At 44.4% G+C, this 24073-nt stretch overlaps 1 protein-coding gene across 2 annotated transcripts in view; it reads right to left on the bottom strand.

Moving 5' to 3' along the window:
- Nucleotides 1-6717: 6717 nt before the first annotated feature.
- Dcaf5 (DDB1 and CUL4 associated factor 5) overlaps nt 6718-24073 on the bottom strand; it is a 111125-nt gene continuing 93769 nt past the window's right edge. For both annotated transcript variants that reach the window (XM_041658154.1, XM_041658155.1), the window contains exons 8-9: nt 16338-16465; nt 6718-8507 (exon numbers count right to left, since the gene is read on the bottom strand). In XM_041658154.1, the coding sequence (XP_041514088.1) occupies nt 6753-8507; nt 16338-16465 (1883 nt within the window). In that variant the 3' untranslated portion in view covers nt 6718-6752. The remainder of the gene's footprint in view (nt 8508-16337; nt 16466-24073) is intronic.

Below are 24073 nucleotides of genomic sequence, written 5' to 3'. Positions count from 1 at the left end.
TGCCCCATGGTACTCTGTGTTCTGGCCTCTCTTCAGGCAGATGTGCTTTACTTGAAACCATTGAAGATTCAAGTAAAGTGTAATTTAAGTGTAATTCCATTGCCTCTTTTCCACCAGCAATGCAAAACCCCTCTCGCATTTCTCTGCCCTCTCCAAGAACCACAAACATGCCCCTGCATCACTAATACAGCTCCTTGACTACTGAGGCAGGCGGTGAACTTCACCTTTCCTTCCTTGGTCCAGTCAGACGTCTTTGTTGTTTTTTATGGTTTAGCTTCTTCTTGGATGAGATACTAAGATCACACACACACACACACACACACACACACACACACACACACACACACACCTCAATCAACCCTGCATGGAAAACTGGTTAACTCTTCCTTGGTACATGCAACACTTTTCCATGACTGTCCCTTTCCACGTTCTCTTAGGGTTGGCTCAGCACCTGGTCTAAGAACTTGACCTCAGAAGTATTGCTATCCCAGCTCAGCTCAGCTCTTCTCTTATGGCCCAGGTCTTCTCCAGTATCACATTAAGATTTTAGCTTAATAAAACTTGCCACTCCTTATCCCAACCTTTGCAAGCTTGTCGAGAGCAAAGATCTATGAAGTCTCTGTTAGCTATGCCTGGCTTTTAACATTCACGCTCTTAGGGCTGGCTCCCCAACTCAGATGTCTTGGAGGTTGTGCCAAAGGCTCCAAAAGCAAGTTTCATCTGGTCCATAGGAATGGGGTCAATCTCTTTTACTGTGGTTTCCAAGCCTTGCTGAAAAACAGTCATTCTTTCTCTTAAGGATGTTGACTACCCATTATTCCTTAGTGGACCGCTATCCAAAAAGCCTTCCAGTGGTGTGCACATGAATGTCCTGACAACTAGCACAAGAACAAAACAGGAGATGTGCCAACGACAGTTAGGTTCTTGTGTTCTCTCTGTATCATGTTATTCTCAGGTATGTGTCTTACTGTACATCACATTATTCTATAAATACACATACAAAGAGAGCCTATGTTGGTTTGCTTTCTCTCACACACACAGAGGAGCTTGAGCAGGCTCACCAAGAAGCTCTGGTGGGCATTACAGAGATGTCTCAAAAACTGATAATGTTTGAGTAGAATCTAGAGAGCCCTCTGGCCCAAGGCTCTGGGATAGGAGGAGTCACATTTCAGGGTTGAGGCATCTATCTGACAGTTCCCAGGAGTATGGGGAGTTGCCTGACTCATGTTCTTCACTCAGAACCAACATAGGATGTACTTCCTGTGTGAGCTCAGTGCTCTTTCCACTCACAGGTCTCTTAGGAAGAAAGGAAATTGGCTGGAGTTATTTCAGGTGGGGTCTTGGAGCACCTACAAATGCTGGGACACACTGGGAGGATACGGTGGGGTTAGAGAGATGACTCAGGCAGGTACAGTGAATACTCGTCTAGCAGAGGACCCAAGTTTGGTTTCTAACACTCACATTAGGTGGCTCACAACACCTGTAGACTCAGCTTCTAGGGGGATCTGATGCCTCTGCCTTAGTGGGCATTTGCAATTACATGCATACACCCACATCATAATTAAATAAAAATAAATCTTAATAAGGGTAGGTGAAACAAAAAGGTAGGTGCAAGCCTTCAATAGTCACTAGCCAGTCTGGAGCAGTCAAACAGAAGTACGCTACTGTGTGGAATCCTGTCGATCACCACCACACTCACCATGTGTAACGATGCGATGCTGGTGTTCTAGTTATCATATTCTCCCCGCTCCTCTTGCCATAGGATTTATGGATTCTAGGAGAATTTTTCTATATTTCTACTGACTTCGGTGATAAATCTGGGATTATCCCTGAGGGTTTTGGTTGGTGTTTGTTCTATTTTTCAGACATGGATATCAAGTCCAGGGTTTGAGGCATAGCAGGCAAGTACTATACCATTGAGCCTCCTCCCCTAACTAGTGTATTGAATAGCAGCTATATGGATCCAGAAAGCTGTTGGTCCTACTTACGGTTCCTTTTCTTCCATTGCAGTCTTTCAAGTCTTCTAAACCTCCAGATTTCAACTTCCGTAGACAATACAACTTTTCTCCTGTCCAAGTACTCTTGTAAACATCTTGGGTATCTTAGTGTGTGTCTTTCCCTGGCTTTGATAGAGTAGTGACAGGCAGATAAAGTTCTGCTGGAATAGCCCATGAGCTCAGAAAGGAGTCATTTCCCAACTTAGGCCATTTGAAATGCTAGATAACCTTCTTCCTCACAGTAGGATAAACTCCACAGAACCCTTCTACATATTGTGAACGGAACCGACTCCTCCTGCTTGCATACAGCACAGGCCTATTCCCTGATCCATATCTGCCTCTAAGTTCCAATCCCAAGAAGCATCTTACCAACTAGCAATGAAATACAACTAGAGTCCAGATGGGGCAGATTTTCATTATACTGTCAGAAGCACAGGATCTTAAAAGACAATGAAAGTTACTTTGTTTATTCAAACTCATGTTATTTCATTCTGGTATGGATGCCCAAGGACAAATAAACATTCTGACTGGAATAACCCCATCAGAGGGTCATGCAGCTTGCTGAAGACCTAGAGCTGGGTGCAATGGAGTGTATGTATGTCCATCTGTAATCCCAGCGCTCTAGCTAGTGAAACCCTGTCCTAAAATCAGCACAAGCAGGGAATGGTTGCTTGTATTTGAAACTTAGAACTCAGGAGGCTGAGGCAGGAGAATTGTCACAGTTTGAAACTAGCCCGGGCTTTACTATGAGACTGTTTTTTGTTGTTGTTGTTGTTGTTTTGTTTTTGTTTGAGACAGGGTTTCGCTGGTTTTAAAGCCTGCCTGGAACTAGCTCTTGTAGACCAGGCTGGCCTCAAACTCAGAGATCCGCCTGCCTCTGCCTCCTGAGTGCTGGGATTAAGAGTGTGCACCACTATTGCCAGCCTTTTTTTTTTTTTTGAAGTAAAACACAATAAATAAAAACTCAACACCAAAACTACCCCCCCCCCCCATTAAATCAACCAACAAAAAATAAAGCCATTATCCTGTCACTAGGGACAAGTCCAGGACTCAGGAGTGTCACCGCACACCTTGGTGACACCTCCAGCCCCTACCCCAGTGCACCACAGTTGTACTCAGGCTGTAAGGAAAGAACAGGCTTCCTTTGGAGTGTTTTTCTGACAAGTATCTTGGTTGGCAGGAATGTTTCAGCTAAACACAGACCCCTATTGCTTTATAGAATGACACGTTTACTGTTTTTCACTCTGTTCTCATTTTAAAGAAACAAGTTTGCAATGTACCTAAAAAGTCATGAAAAGCATCACCTTATCTGGAAGCATCAGGAAACAGAGGGGGAGGCCATGCTACTCACTACAGTGTAAAATGTCAGTTCCAGGAGCTCACTGTCCTGACCAAGTGGACACAGCACCTCCCCCTTCCTTTTATTGTCAGATGTGACCTCTGTCCCAATATCTAGAAGTGATATGACCACTGTTAGACATGAGCTTTGTCTTCTAGTCTTCAGTGTGACTCTAATTCAAGTTTCTAACAGGGCAGAAATTAAAACAGCAAAGAAATAAAGGAAGAGGGTGTCTAAGCAACCGAGTCTTCCCAGGAAGAGAGGAGGAAGCCTGGGAGAAGTGATTAATAGGTTTATTTGCATATACACAGAGAAGAGTCAGCGTTGCTGGGTGAGAAGAGGCAGGGCTTTGAGGAGGTAAGGCTTCAGCAGAGGAAGGCACCTTGACAGACAACACGAGACTCCTATTAAATCAGCACAACTGCAAACTTCTTTTGCCTCAAGCCAACGACTTAATGAACTCATTTATCGGTTGAGAATCATTTACAAAGCCAGGTGGGAAATAAAGGGAAGAGAAACAGTTTCACGTACCTGGACCTGCTGCTTAAAACATTATGTACAGGATGCAGGAAAAAAAAAATCATTAAGAGGCACTTCCAGGAGTTCTTAGCCTGATCAGTGCCCTCTCCTGCTAGGAAAAACACCCAACAAGGAACAATTTGGGGACTGAATAAGTTTTCAACATGGGAGGCCTGGATTCTACAATGGTCCTAGCAAAGGGATCTTAGAAGTGATTCCCATCCAGGCTTCTAGTACCAGGACCATACAACACAGGATCACTGGAAAAGAGTGTGGGATGGCTAACAGAAGCATCACTCTTTCTCTTACTTTGGTGGTTATTGCAGGACCCATCTCTTGACAACCCAACCTACCCTACGGGGCAGGAAGTCCCTCCTAAGGATGGAGTGCATCCTTCAAAGGGTGACCTTTCTCGGAGTCTACACTATGGACTAAGTGAACTCTGACTTTTGAATGGTTTGGAGTCCCCATGAAAGCCCACCCTTGGCACTTGGAAACTATCAATAGCTAATTTTGCTTTCTTTTTCCTCCAGGAAGAATGTGGAATGTGGATCTATCTGATTAGATTAAGGTAAAATGGAATACAAGAACAAGGCATGCTGACTAAGGGGAAGAGAGACACACACTGAGTGCTTATAACTCTTTTGTATATAAAGGATTAAAAATTCCAATTTAATAATTTTGGAAAAGCAAATGTAAAATGACTTGGGCTTATAAAACCAGAATTTACAATTATCTATGAATAGTCAAAAGATAAATCATAGAACCATTTTAATTACAAATCTAAAGTAATTCTAACGTTGGTTACAGAATCGCTGTCCCACTACCCAGGAAGAGTCCAGCTGCTGACTGTATGCACCCCACGCTACTCAAGCGCATTCCTCTCCTTCCCAAACCGTGCTCTCATACCTCAGCCACATCACCAGACACTAAGCACATCTTCCTTCCACAAAGCTCAGCAAAACGGTTTATCCTCCTGGCTCTTACCAACCGCCTTCCTTTCATAAGAACCCTGGCTCCTGGCACTGAACGTTGTCCATCCTTCAGCTTCCGCAGCTGGTCTTCTCTCGGCTCCATCCCAGCAGGTCAGGTCCTACTCCGAAAGGAACGCTGCACCAGTGAGGCCAGATATGCCTTGTGCTAAGTCCTCCCTAGGCCAGCTCCAGCCAGGCTCCAGTTGTCTAGCACCTTTGTATGCAAAGTTCCACTGTTCTCTCTTCCTCCTGCTTCAACATCTACACCAGCAGGACATCTGGGCAGCCTTAGGTCTTCCTGTCTTTCACAACCCTTCACTGACAACTCAGGGACTACCAACACCATTATACACTGAAAAGTTGATATTTTCTTCTCTCCACTGTTACCTACTTCAACAGAACAAAATGTTTTCAGGGAGCCAAGACACTGACCAGAGAGAGTTGTTTCTCGACACTCCCTGCCTCCTAACAGATGCCAACTACTCTGCAAAGTTCAGGTGGAACCCACAGCCTCTGACAACTCCAAGCCTGAGGGAGGGTGACAGGCCTGCCAATTCTGCCTGACGGATTGGCACTGGATACAGTACCACATTCTGCCTGACGGACTGGCACTGGATACAGTACCACATTCTGCCTGACGGACTGGCACTGGATACGGTACCGCATTCTGCTTGACGGACTGGCACTGGATACAGTACCACATTCTGCCTGACGGACTGGCACTGGATACAGTACCACGCTCTGCCTCATGGACTGGCACTGGATACAGTACCACATTCTGCCTGACGGACTGGCACTGGATACGGTACCACATTCTGACTGACGGGCTGGCACTGGATACAGTACCACATTCTGCCTGACCGACTGGCACTGGATACAGTACCGCATTCCACTCTTCACTACAACTCATTAGTATCCCTCTACCAGTCAGTTTATAAGTTTGGGTAAAAAGCTCTCCTGAGGGGTCCTTTCTTCTTTTAGGATGCCTGGACTCCATTAGCACCTGCTGGCCTCGAGTGCGTCCTAGGAGCCAGCACTAGATGGTTAAAATGTGTTGTTCACTAGCTGCTGTAAGGATCTCACAGCACAGAGTGTAACTCTGCCCCTTCTGAAAACAGCGGCACTATCAGGATCTGAGCTCAAGTGTTAACCTCTTCTTAACAGGAACAATGTTCCACTCAAGAGTCACAGTAAGCCGGGCGGTGGTGGCGCACGCCTTTAATCCCAGCACTCGGGAGGCAGAGGCAGGCGGATCTCTGTGAGTTCGAGACCAGCCTGGTCTACAAGAGCTAGTTCCAGGACAGGCTCCAAAACCACAGAGAAACCCTGTCTCGAAAAACCAAAAAAAAAAAAAAAAAAAAAAAAAAGAGTCACAGTAAATGCTCAATGATGTGTTAGCTGGAGAAAACATGGGGCATTTAAAGAGGAGCCATGTTTTCCTCTTCAGCACAGCCAATGAGCTGAAGGCAGGCCTCTCCTTTCTGCTAGCGTAAATCTACAACTCACTGCAGCACGATCTGATCTAGAGGACACTCTTCATTTAAGACCAGAACACCTATGTCATGTGAACAATGAACAGGCGAAATGGCAAAAGCTACAGACCCACAGGGCTTTGCTAACAAGACAGTTGAAAGAAAGGCCTCATAAGACATCAAGCCCACATGTGCCAGTGGGTACATACACACAACAAGCTTAATGTCCCAAGACAGGACCACTGTCACAGAGCCTCAGAGGAATGCTATGCTCACATCTCACTAGAGAAAACCCCCTGGAGAATGGTGAACAGAAGGAGCAGCAGCAGACACGTTCAGGCCCCGGTTTTATGTGCCTTTAATACTTTTTCCTTTCCTCTGTGTTCACTAAACAAGAAAAAATTATTTTGCAAGGCTACTTTTTGTAGCTTTTGTTTTCCCTTTGTTTTTATCATGTTTTTAATTTCTTCTCTGAAGAGGAATTCTCTGAATCTGTGTCTTCCAATTCAATTCGATGCCTTTTGAGGCCACTGTGGTCATGAACACCCTTGCTGCTGTCCATGGCTGAGGGGTCAGTGGGGTCTTCTCTCATTCCAGCACTGGGGGTCTCACAGGCCATTTCAGACCCACAACAATCTTTGTGTAGAAGAGTCCCTGTCAGGGATGGGTTATCATGGTCAGTGTCTGGGTGTCCTGGGGAAGAGTAGACCACTGTCTCCAGCTCCCCAGAGTTCTGCCCATTGTTGTGGGGGTGAGGGGGTCGGGGATGCAAGCGTCCATTGTTGTGGTTGGCACATAGGGTTTCAAGGCTCCTTTCCTCACTATCATCAGACTGGGTCCTGGGACAGTTGCCAGATGCACTATTCAGAGTGGAACCAGATGCTTTGGGGACAGGAGAGGGTGGCTCCTCAGTCCGGCTGCTCAGGGCCTTGCTCAGGGCCTTTCCATTGAGCTTCTTGGTTTCAAAAGAGTGTTCTAGAGGGCTGCTACTGTTAGTGTCCTGAGAGGTGCTCTCTGGCACCTCTGCCCAAGGATGGCTGCTGTGCTCATGGCTTGCACCACTGCTGGGATTCCTGGTGGAAGTCCCTTCTTTACAAGCATCTTTGCTGCAGCCTTCAGGGGGCAGGTCCTGGTCTCTCTGGGTTGGGCAGGCTTCCTTACTGGAAGAAGGGGTTGGGTTGTCTTTGGGGCTGGTTCCTGCTCTCCCGTCATCTGCCTCCTCTGCCACTAAGGAAGTTTCTCCATCTTTGTTATTCGAGTAAGAGATGTAGGAGTAGCGGAGCCACTTGTAAGCTTTATAAATCTTTCGCTCTACTGATTCCATGTTGGCAGTTGGTGGGGCCCGGCTTGGTTGGATATCCAGATTGGAAGCACTCCGCTCAGGGGAGGAGTTTGGGGAGGAGGAGAGGTCATCCACCTTGATCTGGGGGTAGTCGTAATTGTCCTCACCAATGTAGGTGTTGGTGGGCTTGACTGGAGCGTTGGGCCGCTCTTCCCGGGCTGTCTTTTGCCGCCTCCGCATGGCATTTCGCTGCCGAGTGGTGGCTCGGCGTTGGTTCAGTTCCTCTTCTTCCTCCGAGCTACTGGAGCTGCTGGAGTTGCTGGATCCATCCTCGGGGCTGGGCGACCTCGGCCGAGGGAAGAGATCTGTGTCCAGTTCAGCCTCACAGGCATTCTCTTCAGAATCAGACTCATTGGACAGGGCCAGGAGGCGCTTGTCCTGGTAGCGACGCAGAGCAGATAGGCGCTGCTGGCGAGATGCTGCATCCTCACACGTCGGCGTTGCTGGGGTTGACACTACAGCATTTGCGGTGGTGACTCGCAGGGGCCCCAGGTGGAAGGCATTGTCAGCAGACTCGTCTACTGTGGGAGGTGGGGAGCGGGGCAGTGAGGCTGAGGACTCTGAGTCAGTATAGCCCGAGCGCTCACTGACCCCTGCATGCAGCTGAAGGATGGTGCTCTCGCTGAGGTCACTGTCTGAGTCAGAGCTCCAGCCCTCGATCTCGCGGCGCACCAAAGAGTCAAAGAAAGCCATCATCCGGGGGTCTTCCTGGACCGACTGGTTAGCATAGTCGTGGGACAGACCACTTCCGCTGTTCAATACAAGGCTGATATACTCTTCATGGGTGTAGAGGCTGCGGGAATCATCTTCAATACGACCGTCGAGGTCTCCTGTACAGCCTGGCTGCTTGTATGGACTCCAGATCTACACAGAAGATGAAAAACAAAGGCAACCAGGATTGAATGGGAAGTGTTCTACAGCAGGCCATGATAAAGACCACTAAAGCTGAGCTTCTCCCAGATGCTTTCATATTAAAGTCCCCAAACAACTTTAAAAATATTTTCTTTCCAGGTACAATGGCACACTTCTGTAATACTAGCGCTTGGAAGGCTGAGACGGGGCATCACAAGGCCTCATCAACTGATACATAGCCAGAATTTGTCTCAAAACAAATAGCCACTGACTCCTACGCAAAACAAAAGCTCTTTATTTAGTAAACTGACTCTTATGGGCGGTGGTGGCGCACGCCTTTAATCCCAGCACTCGGGAGGCAGAGGTAGGCGGATCTCTGTGAGTTCGAGACCAGTCTGGTCTACAAGAGCTAGTTCCAGGACAGGCTCCAAAACCACAGAGAAACCCTGTCTCGAAAAACAAAAAACAACAACAACAACAACAACAAAAAACAAAAAAAAAACAAAAAAAAATGTATATCAAAACTGAGGCTTTTAGGAGTAGGCAAAAGCTGTTTAGAGCATAGAACTAGACAGTATTCAGAGACCGAAGGATGTCTTTAGGTGGAGGATACCCATTATTGTCTCTTTCCTCTTATGTTTTCTGTCAGTACATAGGATTATAACCTTAATCTCAAAGTAGGGGTGGAAGATGCTTTGAATATTAGGTAGTCGATTTGAAAATATGCCTTGCCAGGCATGGTGGTGCACTTGGGAGGCAGAGGCAGACAGATCTCTGTGAATTCAAGGCCAACCTGGTCTATAGAGTTAAGTTCCAGGCCTGCCAGGGTTACATTGTAAGACCTTGTCTAAAAAGTAAACACCCTAAAAAGATTTCAGCCCATCGTTCCACTTCTTTCAAACAGTAATATTCTAATTTTAACCAATGAGAATTACTCACTGGGGCTTGATAAGAATAGACAACTGCCTCCACTGCATTTCCCTCTCTCAGACATGCAAGCATCGGTTACCTGGGAAACAGGGTTCTCTTAACCAGGGTGTCGCTTGCTTGCTTAGCAAGAAAAGGCAAAGCACACTGTCCCTGGAGGGGTGACTGCATCCCCATCCCTTACCAGGTTGTCCAGGACTACACCCACAGCTACAAAGAAGCAAAACTAGAGGTTGTTTTCTGGTTTTGTTCTTTTGAGACAGGGTTTCTCTGTACAGTTTTAGATACCCTGGAACTCGGCTCTGTAGATCAGGCTGGCCTCAAACTCAGAGATCTGCCTGCCTCTGTCTCCTGCATGCTAGGATTAAAGGCGTGTGCCACTACTATCTAGTAAAACTAGAGTTTTTAACTCAGGTATTTTTGACTCAAAAACTGAGCTTTACCATTGTGTTGAGTTATGCAAAATCAAGTTCAAGGTAATGAAGTTGTCACTGTAAACAAGAGCAATTAACTTAACCTGACGCTGCTGGTCCCCTGAGCAGTGCAGAGCAATTCAGCTACACCAGCCCATAGCCAGAGCATCTCTCGGCAGGCATTCCAGTCATTTTCTTGCCTGACAGGTTGGTGTTTTGTCTTTAGATAGCATCTTACTCAAGAGAACAGTGTCTCCCAACTTCCTCCATTCGTTTCCTCAAAGCTCAGGAAGAAAAAATTCACCTCCGGAAATGTCCCAAGGCCTACTGATCCCTGAGAGGTGGTCTCTTTAGAAGATTTCCAGTTCACAAGAGGCTCCTTTCAGTTCACAGGGCCAGCTACCTCTCAGCCTCCCCAGCCCGGATGTGTTCTCCTTAGTCTTGCTCCCGTCTACAACTCAAGTGTCCTGTCCTCTCGGGCTTCAAACTCCCACTCAGGAACTTGGAAGCAGTGTGCCCAAGAGACAGCTCTAGAACAGGCTGACTCTGACCCCAGAGACTGTGACTCAAAGGATCAGTAGAGGTGAGGCAAGGTTAGTAAACGCTAGCATATAATAAGCATAAAGCAAGAAGCAGAAAACAAAGATCTTCTCTGAGGGACATTCAAATTCTTTGTGACAGGCAATGATTGGAAAACACCTAGGCAGCACAAGGCTCTAGCTACATACAGATGGACACCTCTGCCAACAGATTTCTGAGAACTCAGAGTTTGGTGTCCTAGGAAGTGAGCTGAAGGGTTCAAAAGGTTAGGATGCTTGTTGGGTCTCATTCTTAATTCTGGGCAAGTGATTCATTTTCTCAGTTTAAAAATGACAAAACATTATTTGCTATCTTCCCTAATATGAAAACAAATCTCCTTCATAGAACTCCAGATTCTGCTAACAGAAATGGTCTAACTACTTCACAAGCCACTTTTTACAATTAAAATTTTATTTTACATATATGGGTGTTTTGTCTGCCTTGGAGCCAAAAGAGGTAGTTAGATTTTGATGGAGGAAGGTCATTGGCTAATAAAGGAACTGCCTTGGCCCATTTTATTGGTTAGAAGATAGGTGGGAGGAGTAAACAGAACAGAACCCTGGGAGGAAGAGGAAGTGAGCTCAGACTCCACAGCTCTCCTCTCAGGAGCAGACGCCTCAAAGAGACACCACGCAACCAGCTCCCAGGCAGACGCACGAGATGAAGCTCCGACCCAGGATGGACATAGGCTAGAATCTTCCCGGTAAGCGCACCTAGGGGCGCTACACAGATGATTAGAAATGGGCTAAATTAATATGTGAGAATTAGCCTAGAAGAGGCTAGATAGAAATGGGCCAAGCAGTGATTAAATGAATACAGTTTGTGTGTTGTTATTTCGGAGCATAAGCTAGCCATATGGGCAGCCGGGGTGCTGGGGACGCAGCCTCGCCGCTCTTATTACTAGAAGATTCCCTGAAACTGGAGTTATAGACAGTCAGGGGCTACCATGTGGGTGCTGGAAATTGAACCCAGGTCCTCTGCAAGAATAGCAAGTGTTCTCAACCACTAAGCCATCTCCTCTCAAGCCCTCTGACAAGCCAGCTTTAAAGTTCTGATCTCCCAGCCCCCACATTTTCTCTTCAGGAATGAAAATCACAGCACTAAAGGTCAGTTTTATTTGGGCTCTGGAATGTGACAAGCTGAGTTGAACTGTGTACTTCTGAAGCTTGGGCAATGGAACAAGACTGGATCAAAAGAAGACTTGGAGTGTGGACTCCTAGGCTTGGCTCCTTCATCTAAGCAGTGAATTAGATGGGCCCTAACATAGTCCTAAGATTCAGAGCGAAACAAAACAGCCTCTTAGAAGTCAGTGTGTGTCTGAGAGCAGTACAGAGCAGCAGAAGCCCACGTCTTACCCTGGAAAGCCTCCATTTCTCAACCACAGATCTGAGTGATGAAATGACATAAGCTATGGTCAAGCACTAATCAGCGTGCTGCTTTCTCTTTAATTTGGTGGCCAAAACCCACAACCAGAAAACTTTAAGACCAAAATGCTTTAGCTGGGCATCAGAATCACCGACTCCCCATTATCCTGGTTCAGAACCTTTTCAATCATTTATGAAACTGTCCATTTCATTACCTCAAAGTCAACGATTCAAAAGTAAAGCAATGCTGGGGCTGGAGAAATGGCCCAGTGGTTAAAGAACACTGGCTGCTCTTCCAAAGAAACCCAGATTCAGTTCCCAACACCCAGGTGGCTGCTCACAACCACCTGTAACTCCAATTCCAGGGGCATCTGATGCACTTCAGACTCCACAGGCATCTGTGCACATGTGGTATACATACATACATACATACATACATGCAGACAAAACACTCATACGTATAATTTTTTAAAAAGCAAATCACGGGAAAAATAACTTGCTAGATTTATTTGGGAAACCTGCATCATGGGTGTGTGGTCATTGTAAGCACCTGCTCTAGACCTTAGCGACTGTACTTAAATCTATACTGCAACTATCTCTTAATAAATGACAACTCTGAGAGGGGGAGGAGACCCCATTACTTATTAAGTGTGGTTAGGTGTGCCTCTTTGAGGTCTGAGTAGTTTTCTTGACAAGCACAGTTTTTTCAAGTTGCTGCAAAAAAAGGATAAAATTCAATTCTTATGGAATACCAAATGTTTGACTGAGTGACTGGGATGTGCTGAAGTAGCTGCTCTAAGTCCTCTTCTCTGTGTAAGTCCTTTGAATTTGACCATCTACTGACCCCACGATCACCTGTATATAGGTTAAGGTCCTATCTGTTTTGTGGGGCTTGCAGACACTGCAATGTGGCTGCCAGGACCTTCTAGGGCCATCCAGAATGGTACTAGTCCTCTCCTTGTTCTCTGCCTTTGGCTACCCAAGATCACTTTTTCAACAGTCATATGCTTTCCTATTTCTGAACATTTCTTTATAAGCACAATGCCTGGCACAGAGCACTGGTCCCCCCCCCCCCCCATTTATTTATCACAGGTTTGTGTGTAAGTGTGAATCACAGTGCATGTACTGAGGTCAGAAGACAACCTGCAGTGCAGGAGCTGGTCTTTCCTTCTAGCGTATGGATCCCTGGCACTGGATTCATGTCTTCAGTCTTTAAACTGTAAGGGCTGCAAAGATGGCGCAAACAGTAACCTCTATTGAGATTATCCCAAGTGAGAAAAATCCCCCTCTCCAGTGTTTTGTCTCCATTTCTTGGGAACCCCTTTATCTTTGTTTCTCTCCCCTGGGTCATCAATTCCTAGGGGGACTTGTATGACCCTTATCTTTATGCTTCCCATAGGGCCTACCATGAACAGCACACAGTAGCTATATCATAATATAGAGCAGAGCTTTGAGTGGGGAAAAAAAGAATTTGCCCCCCCCCACTTAATTATAAAACAAACCCCTTCTTTTGATAAGTGTGGGCATTCAGGCAAACAGAGGACCTTTTCTGGGTGTGAAGAGGCTGGCTCTGTCAAAGAGGGCTCTTTTCCAAGTAGAAAAGATGGCAGTAAAGGATGCGGACAGGGAGGAGAGTAGACAGAGAAAATCAGATTTCATGGTGGATGATGTTTCTGGAGCCGATGCAAGCAGCAAAGTCACTTTTCATTAAACAGTAACTGTCAGGCCAGTAGATCCCAAGACAAAGGTGTGCCACACCCTCAATTACAATAGGAGACACACAGACGCTGCGAATTAGGGGCCTTTCAGGAGAATGGAAGCTCAGGCAAGGACAGTAATCCTAACAGAGAGAAGGGCTAGCACTTACTTTCAACCTTATTCTCCCCTCTGCCTCTCCTGAGTTTCTTTTTTCTTTTTCTTTTTTTGAGACAAAGCCACACTGTGTAGCTCAGAATGACCTGTGAACATGCTATCTTCCTGCCTCAGCCTCTTGAGTGTGCATCACCAAACCCAACCTGTAATGCTTTTCATTCTATTTCCAGCCAGAAGGCAAATGGGGAAACATCTGTGAGAAACCGAAGCCGAGAACCTCCTTGTGTTTCTCTCTCACTGTGCACACTTAAGGTTTTAAATGGCCAACTGTGTCTCTCCGTTCCTATGGGAACCTGGGAGCAGTGAGTTCCACAGTTCAGTCTGAATAACCTCACAGAGCAAACATTTTCTCCTCTTTCTTGAGAACTTGGCCAGTTTCCAACCTATGACCTTTAGAGTTAAGACTTCAGTTGACTAAACAATATCTGGGGAGACTCAGCACAGAAGCATCTGAGCACATGCCAAACAGGAATTTCTCTTCTAAAGGAGATGCCTAAGTGGAGAGCTCTCTGTAGAGAATGACGTCAACGGGCCTAGAAAGGGCATGTTACAGTGCCAACCTATTAATCATAGGCCAAATGAGAAGGGAAAGTAATGTGAGGGGCAGGGCTATTTCAGTGACTGTCCAAGTGAAGGACAACTGAGATGGTGCAGTCAGTCGTCCAGTCTCTTCCCACTAGCATGGTGAATGGAGTGGGTAAGGTTCCAGCCTGGCTTTCCACACATTAGCCACACGACTCCAACAGTAATCTGTAACTTAAATGTCAACATCTGCAAACATAAGGGACTGCAGAGTACTCCATCCCAGATGGTGCATCTACATTCTCTCTTCCCACTGCAGATGGTGGCTGGCTACAACAAAACCACTTTCTGGATACAGCAGGACAGCTGCACATATGAGCTCACACAGGCAATTTCAAACCACAAAAAAACTCTAACATGGAAGGGAAGGTGGTCACTAAGTCCCACCCCTTGCTGAGGTGCTATTAGCAACTAATGGCCACTGGAAGGAGTTCACTTTTCTTCAGAGATAGCAAACACAGGAGGCTCCACACACCCAGAAGGTCCTAACCCCATACACACACCGATAGCGGATTAAGTGGGCTAAAAAACACAAAGCACATAGAGTTGGGAGGGGATAGTGGTGGGGGAATAGCGGATGAACAGGAGAATAGGGAGTGGATTTGATCAAAATACATTATATGCATGCATGATAGCCTCAAACAATAATAATGCTAAATTATCATAAATACACTTTTACTTTTCCTCTGAAAATTATCTCAGGTTTAATTTGTCATTTTAAAAACTAAGGAATTTTAACTATTGCGGGAAGCATAACCTCTGCCTATTTCAAAGTCATATTACCACAGGTCCTAAAGAATTTCTCATTTTCAGGCCAGGGACAGACAGAGCTCAGTGGTAAAGCCAAGCCTTGGTATAATTCCTAGTACTGGCAGCGTGTGTGTGTGTGTGTGTGTGTGTGTGTGTGAATTCTCATTTTTCCCTCAACCTTTATTTCCTCAGATATGGAAAAAGGTTGCTAGTACCTAAACTATGAGTGACCAAAGTAGGTTCCCTTTCTGTGGAAACAGGTTAGGCTGCTTCCCTTTGTGGTAGCTACACAAATACTCTTTAGCCAAGGCGAGTTTGTTCAGAAGATAAGGTTAGTATTCATATTTAATTTGCCTCAATCAAAACCACATGCAGGTTTTTGGTTTTGTTTTTTAAAATCCATCCTAAGACAACTTAACCATGATTCTGACAACTACTCGGCTAAACCTGTGCCAGATCGGGACAGAGCATGCTGGGTAATAGGAGAGATGATGGTTCTCCAGATCACATGAGAGTGGAGAGCAGAACTCACCAGCCAAGATCATCAGCTACTACAGCACAACACGCAAAGCAGTGTGCAGAATACACTCCACCCTTCAAAGCCTGGTGACTAGTTCTAAAGGTGGATCTGGAGATATAGTTCAAAGTCAAAGGGAAGTCACGGGACATTGGGCCAGGAGCTTGAAAGTTTGGTTTGCGGCCATCAAATCTAGACTGAGAACTGTATATTGGTCTTCTCAAAATAACCCTTGAACTTCTGGTCTTCCTGCCTCTACATATCAAATGTTTATACTTGATTACAGACATGTCCCACCATACCCAAACAAATGTACATTTCTGATTAAAAAAAAGCACATATAAAACACAGATTTATTAAGTACATTGATTTACTAATAAACATGTTACAATGGTTCTGAAAGGAAGTCATTAAAAAATTACTTAAAAAAAACAAACAAGTAGGGCATAGTGGTGCACGCCTTTGATCCCAGCACTCAGGAGGCAGAGGAAGACAGATCTCTTTGAGTTCAAGGTCAGCCTGCTCTACAAAGTGAGTTCTAGGAGAGCCACCTACTTTTAAAATATCAGCTTCTAATATTCTATGTTTAAATCGCTGACAAACCACCCCCTTAAAGACAAAGTCTTGCTCTAGAGCACAGGTGGCTTTGGGCTTGGGAGTCTCCTAACCTCAGCTCTAAGTGTCAGGCTTAGAGACATTACCACCATGCTTGGCACTCACTGAGTTTTGATAAATGCTCATATATTTAGATATAAATCCCTCTATACATTGTTCCAGTTTTTTCCAGTTATGAACTACAAACATTTCCCTACAAAAGACAGAAGGGGAAAGTGCTCACCTTGATAATCTTTTCTACACCAGAAGAGCAGATCATGTATGTGTGGGGGTTAAACCGGACCTGGTTAACAATGGATCGATGCCCTTTCAGCACCATGAAGGCTCCATTGACCACTCTGCCAATGCCACCTGGAAAGACAGAAGTTAACAAAATCACATGATAAAACAGGCCTCAGCAATGACACATAAACAACTCAGAATAGGAGCTGAGATTTTTTTTTTTACCAACTATATGAGAGCAGTGTGCATAATCTCACAGACAAAGTTGCCATGGAAAGAGGGGTGGAACACCTCCCAGCACATGTGCTCTTACCAAGAGCCTTTATTTAGCTTGTAAGCAATGCCCACGACCACCCACAGCAATTCCACTATAATGACCCAAAGCCACTTAAAACTTCAAGTTTTTGGTCTCCAAGTTCTAATCCAAATTTTCTAATCATTTTAGAAAATGCAATAGAAGCCGGGCGATGGTGGCGCACGCCTTTAATCCCAGCACTCGGGAGGCAGAGGTAGGCGGATCTCTGTAAGTTCGAGACCAGCCTGGTCTAGAGAGCTAGTTCCAGGACAGGCTCCAAAGCCACAGAGAAACCCTGTCTCGAAAAAACAAAAAAACAAAACAAAACAAAGAAAAAAAAAAGAAAATGCAATAGAGCAAAATGAGATTGAAAGTTTGGGACAAGTTAGGCAGCTAAGCCAGGAACATATAAAACCAGAATCATGTGACGGTTTAAATACACAAGGCATGTTTGATCTGTTAAACTCTCAGTTTATACTAAGATGGTATTAGAGGAAGGAAAAGAGGTTAACAATGCAAAGAACACTTTTTTTGTCCTTGGATAGCAAAGAGAACTGAAGACAAAGGAAATCTGAATCACGTTCATAATAAGCAAGTATTAAGAGTTGGAAGTAGGACCAGTGAGATAGCTTCATGGGTAAAAGCACTTGCTGCCAGACTCAACCTGAGATAAGTCCTAGAGCCTCACAACCATGGAAGGAGTTGTCTTTGCCCGAAGTAAATAAGTAATGTAATTAAAAACAAAGAACGTTGAACAACATGTACAGTTCAGCCAACAGTTCACTTATAGAAAGCTTTATCTTTTTGTTTGTTTGGTTTGGTTTTTTTGGAGACAGGGTTTCTCTGTGTAGTCCTGGCTGTCCTGGAACTTGCTCTGTAGATCAGCTGGCCTCAAACTCAGAGATCCACCTGCCTCTGCCTCCCGAGTACTGGGGTTAAAGGTGTGTGTCACCACCATGCCAGGTTTGAAAGCTATCTCTTAAGGAACAGCTTGTAGGCATCCTTCTTTGGAGAATGAGAAGGGCCTGGAATGTGTTAGCACAGTAAAGATACTGTCGTTAATGAACTTGGGAGAAACTCAGAGGCTCAATATAGATTGGCAATGGTGATATTACATTTACAGTTACACACAATTACAACCACACCAAACACCTGCACTACATTCTGAACGAAGCTGCTTCTGCGCGGTCACCCACAGCTGAGTACACACAAAGCTAATAAGGCAGAGTGAGGCATCCAGACACAAGCCAGTGTTATCTGATCAATGGATACTTTCTTTGTGTCTCTACCATGGAGACAAAAGACTATTAAGTACTGTTTCTGTTCTATGTACCCCATTCTGCTCCCAGCAATACTTTGAACAACACTCATTCCAAATGTTTCCCAGTATCTCAGGGAAGGAACAATAACTAGAACAATGTGCCTTCCCCACCAGGTCATCTTTTTCTAGGAATTTTTCTGCATTTGGCCTCCTGGCAAAGTTCCTCATTTGCCTCATGGATAAAGGGAGCTGATCTGGTGGGATACAGGTGTGTCCGAACTGTGCTCCATGGGCAAGAGTTAGCCTAACACATTGTGTCACAAGGTCAAGTATCTGAGCGTAGGAGGGAGAAGGCAAAGATGGCTTGGGCCTAGGGAGAGGAACCTAAGGTGGCCAGCAGCTATCTAGACACAGGGCTCACAGCGTCCCTTAGGAGCAACCTTTCCTTCTGCTGCTGTGATAAAACATCTCAATAAAATGCAACTTAGGGAAGAAAGGGTTTGTTTTGGCTAACAATTCCACATTATAGTCCATTACTAGGGGCACGTTTTGGAGCAGGACCTGAGACAGCTGGCCATACCACATCCATAGTCAAGAGCAGAGAAGGAATGTAGACATGCTTGGTATTCAGCTAGCTGTCTATTCATATACAGTCCAGGGCCCACATGGTGCTACCCACGTCACATCAATTAAGGCTGTCCAAATAATCTTCCAGCTGGCTGTGGAAGCATACCTTAACCCCAGCACTCACAAGACAGAGGCAGGTGGATCTCTGAGTTCAAGGCCAGCTTGATTTACATAGTGAGTTGCAGGACACCAAGACTACAAAGTGAGACCCTGTCTCAAAAAAAAATTCAGAATAAATAAAACAATCTTCCAGAGACATGCCCACAGGCCAGCCTCATCTAGCAATCCTCCCTGCAGCCCTCTACCCAGGAACTTCTAGGCTGAGGTTGAAACTAACCAGCAATGGCTTCTGTTGTAGGGAAGGCTGATTGTCAAGGAGTATACAGGCCATGGTACTCTGATTTCTACTTTTTAAACATATTCTTGTCCCTACCGCCAAATTGGGGTGGTCAGTAGTAAAGAAACTGGATTAAAGCTAGTGTTAATATTTTGTTTAATCCTGCTTACTGTGTTTTTTCCCCTCTCTTTCCTTTCCAACCTGGAATCCAACAAATCTGATTTTTTTTTTTCCCAACAGAGCCAAGGTTCTGATGGTAAAACAGGTACAGGAAGCATTTCTGCCATTTGTTAGGGCAAGCAAGGCCGTGTTCCCAGAACCACAGCAGTGGATGGGCTCTCAGTCACAGAGCTTTCCTCAGCACAGAAGCGTCAAATTAGCATAACACATCTTTGGACTGCGTTGTGCTAAAATGTTCAATTCCAAACCTTGCTGTTTTAGTTGCTAACTTGAGTCTCATAAAAAATTGTCAAAATGAGTTTTGCTTGCATTTATGTCAGAATGCTCCACAATTTTTCCAATAGCCCTAAATATACCATCACTCCGCACTGCTTACTGATGTGAGGCAGCATGCTCAGCATTGATGATCACATAATCAAAGCATCAGCTCTGGACAATGTTGAAGATGCTCTATGTCTGCAGTATCAAAAACTCAGCCAAGATGGAATAATTCCTTACATAAAAATAGACACGCACACTGGGGAGGTGGCTCAGTGGTGGGGCACTGCCCAGCAAGCCCAAGGGCTGAGCAGTCTCCAGCAGTGCAGTAGGTTTATGAGGATGCAAATTTGCTTTCTTTTTTATACTAAATGCTAAAATTGTATGGATATCAAATAATCGATTTAAAACAGTTTTTATCATTTATTGTAAGTTACTGTTGGAGCCGTATGCCTATTGCATGTGCCGACACACCCAGGTGAAGGGTTGCAACGGGAAAAGCTAAGACGCCCTGCTCTGCATTCTGGTTCTTGGGTTTCAAATGACCGAATTCAGATTAACTGCACAGTGTATGTAAATGATTTGTTGAGTTATGACCTAATTGCTAATAATGAGTACATAAATGGCTAGTAAACTGTGTAAACAAATGAACATGCCCAGGGAAAAGGACAGGTCTTTCTGAGCCATTACTTCTCCACAGTTCCGTAGGACAGTCATTTCTTGGGGCCATCTGCTCTCGCTAACTTTGCCAAACATGATGGCACTTGTTTGTAGGTTTCTTTCAAAAGCCAAAGATGGAGACTACTGAGGAAGCTCAGTGGTTAAGAATACTTGCCACTCTTGTAGAGTACCCGGGTTCAGTTCCTAGCATGCACATGGCAGCTCACAGCCACCCAGTTCTAGAGGATTCAAGGCCGCCTTCTTGCTCTGTGGGCACCACACACATGCAAAACACCCATGCACATAAAATAAACAAATTTTTATTTTTAAAAGGTCAAAGTAGACCTGGGGAGATGGTAAAGTGCTTACTCACAAATATAAGTCCTGAGCTCAGGTCTCTAGAACCTGATATACAAAATGGCAAAAAACAACAACAACAACAACAACAACAACAACAAAAACAAAAACACAAAAAACGCAAAAAAAAAAAAAAACCCAAAACCAAAAACACCTTGTCTCAAGCAAGGGAAAGAGTGACACCGGAGGTTGTCCTGACTTCTACTATTGCACAGTGCATACATGTGTGTGAGGGTTAATAGTGGATCTTCTCACGGAAGTCCATAAATACAAGTACTCTCACTACCTTAGAGGACACTGGGATCCAAGTAACTCAGAGAAAACACTGACTCAGAAGCTAACATGCCCTGGGAGTGGGTGTGTGGGGTCCATGGCACTCGGGAGGCTTGGGCTCGAGGACTGACAGTTTGAACTACACAGTGAGTTCCAGGCCCGTCAGAACTAATAAAACCTTGTCTGTAATAACCAAACAACCTAGAATCTCAGCCACTGGATTACAAAGCCAGGACCACTCTAGGCAATTTAGTGATCTCTGTATAGAATATAGGTGGCTAGGGCTGGGGATGTAGCTACGTTGTAGAGCATTTGCCTAATTCAGTCCCTAGAAATGCCAGGAAGAAGGAAGGAAAAAGAAAAAGGCCAGAATGACTTGTTTTCCCCTCCAAATTGGGCCAAATGTTCCCAACAGAGAAGACAAGGATTAAACATTAAAGTCCTAATTTCTGTCCTCTTCTGTACTTACTCTCTTTTCATGACATCCAGTCAGGGGTTTACTTCCTTAGGCCTCTCAATAGTTAGACGTTACTCTCACTTGTCATTGGCTTCAGAGTCACTGAGAACAACTATGCTTTCAAATTAAAAGCTAATGTAATGTGGTCAAGGTGTGCTGATGCCTTTGTCTAGTAGCACCTAATTAATCGTGCAGGGAAGTAGTATTCAGTGATCATAACACACAAAACTTGTATTTTCTACCAAAACCAATAGAAAATGCAACCTTAATAAAATACCATTGCTGATTTTCTTGTTGGAATCTTTGCATTTTCCCCCCTTTCCAGATCAGACACTGTTGTGAGAAGAGGAAGGAAAACCAATTAAATCAACACTAAGATGAGGAGGACAAAAGTATTAAAGCAGTACTAAGGGACAGACCCCAGATGACTGGAGGAGGACAACAAGGAAATGAAGAAGGCAGCTTGAGTGTGACGGTGCACACCTGTTATCCCAGGTCCCAGAGGCTGATGCAAGAAGATTCTGAGCTTGAGGCCATGACAAACCAAAATAATTAAGGCAGATAATAATAATAATAATAATAATAATAATAATAATAATAATAATAATAACGTATTTCCAAGCAAATACACAGGCCTTCACAAAGAGAAAAAGAAGTTGGATTCTGCAGACTTAGACACTGACATACCCACGATACTAAGATAGAGTCAGGAACGGAAGATGAGCTTGATAGACTGTCATGCAAACCAGTGAAGAACTGTTAGTAGTATGCAATTCTACACTCAAGCAGAAAGATTATTGTATAGGAAATGTTTGAAACAGTCGCAGAAGAACCTTAACAATCTGCAAAGCATAGTTATGAGCAAATTCACAATATGTAATACAACATTTTAGAAGAAGTATCAGGTAACTAGCAATTCAACATTTTAGAAGTATCAGGTAACTAGCAATTCAAATGACACAGGGATATGAAAAAAAAAATACCACTGAAATGACCTTCTTGGGCTTAGGAAACTTTAGCACATGAGAGCATGTGATATTTACCAAAGAATCCAATGGTTAATCCAGTTTGCCTCCCAACTATTTGACATGTGTGATTCAACACAGCTTACCTCCCCTGTGTTGTTTCCCCCAAGACTATTGATTTCCCTTCTTTTCTTTTTCCTTCTTTTTTTCCCCTTCTCTCTTTCTTATCCTCCCCCTCTTTCCTCCCAGCACAGGCTTTTGCTATACAGTCTGGCTGGCCATGACTCCTTTTGCCTCAGCAACCTGCAGAGATTGTGGGCATATACCACCATGCCTGGCCATGGTTATTCATTCTTGATCTTTTTTTTTTTTCTATTCAAGAAATCCTAATGGTTTTATTTTCTACATGTACCTCTCATCTACCGTTAGGACCTTGGTTCAAGCCACCACTAACTTCTCACATGTATCCCCATTTTCCTCTTCCTGACAGCCCCACTCCTACTACCTACCATCAACTCAGCAACCAGAGCAATCCTCTTAAAATAAAATAGGTCATATCAGGTAGTTCCTCTGCTCATCATGTTTTTTTTTTTAAATATATGGTAGTTCTTTTTCTTTTTTTGTTTTCTTTACTTATTATGTATACAGTGCTCTGCCTGCATGTATGCCTGCACGCCAGAAGAGGGCCACAGATGTCATTACAGATGGTTGTGAGCCATCATGTGTGTTCTGGGAATTGAACTCAGGACCTCTGGAAGAGCAGCCAGTGCTCTAAACCACTGAGCCATCTCTCTAGCCCATGCTCATCATGTTTTAATCGTTCCTCAGTTATTCAATAAATTCACACAGCTGAATAACCATTCTCCTTTATTCCACTTACAGTGGACCTCATCACCCATTGTATAACTCCTTCAACATCCTTGCTCTGCCTCAACCCATTAGCTTCCATGTGTGTCAAATGCACATTGCCCAATCCTGCTCCAAGACCTTTCTGCAGGCTCCCTCAAATGTCCTTCTCCAAGACTCATACATGGCTATCTCTCTTACCTTCTGAGGTTTCTACTCAAATGTGACCTTCTCAATGAAGCCTCTACTGAACATTCAATCAAAAAATGCATCTCTTGATTCCCCAAGCCCACCAATGCCATTCCTACAAGTCTTATTCTGCTCCACTGTTTTCCATCATTCAATAAGGCATGTGGTGTTATTCATGCCTACCGCTCTTTGTCTGAATTTCCTTCACTTAGAGTGAACTCTGTGAAGGCAGAACTCTGGCTCTGCTGTCTCCCCAGTCTCTAGAACACTGCCTAGCAGCATAAATATTTGATTAACAAATTGAAACATGAATATATTAGACTGTAGAATATAAGGGAAAAAACAAAAACAAAACAAAAAACAACTTCACTTGTAGGCTTAATTGCCTAGCATATGGATTTATCTAAATGGTTCTTTGCCTCTATGCTCCCGATGCTAATTTTGGATGTTTCTTTTTCTTTTTTTGAGATAGGGTTTCTCTGTGTAGCCTTGGCTGTCCTGGAACTCACTCTGCAGACCAGGCTGGCCTCAAACTCATTGTCTTTGCCTCCTGAGTGCTAGGATTAAAGGCTTGTGCCACCACCACCCAGCAGAATGTTTCTTTTATAACATTTTTACTACAGTAAGAGCCACTGAAAAATCAGTTAAACTCCCACCTATATATCCTTCATGATGGTTTAAAATGTCAGTTCCTTGAAAATCTTACCAAGCTCCTGAAGTATATTCATACTTCTCTTAATAACTATCTTTTTATGGACCTTAGAATCCTCATGTCTTTGTGTAGCAAGTTTTCCTGTTTGACTATCTTTGGACTGCCAGTCCACAAATAATAACCGGACACTTATTATGAAAGCTTGCCTTAGCTTAGATTTTTTTTCCAGCTAGCTCTTTTAACTTAACCTGTCTCTATTAATCTACATTCTGCCATGAAGCTCAGTTACATCCGTTCTGTACAATATGTCCGACCTCTTCAGACTCTGGTGAAATCTGCATGCCTAGATTCCTCCTCCTTTTCTTCTCTCTCCCTGGAAA

Source organism: Microtus oregoni, unplaced genomic scaffold (genome assembly GCF_018167655.1).
Source record: "Microtus oregoni isolate MIOR12 unplaced genomic scaffold, Mior012 000009F_ref0000495, whole genome shotgun sequence".
Lineage (NCBI taxonomy): Eukaryota > Metazoa > Chordata > Mammalia > Rodentia > Cricetidae > Microtus > Microtus oregoni.
The sequence above is the reverse complement of the archived record's forward strand: the minus strand, read 5'-3'. Positions and strand labels throughout refer to the sequence as shown.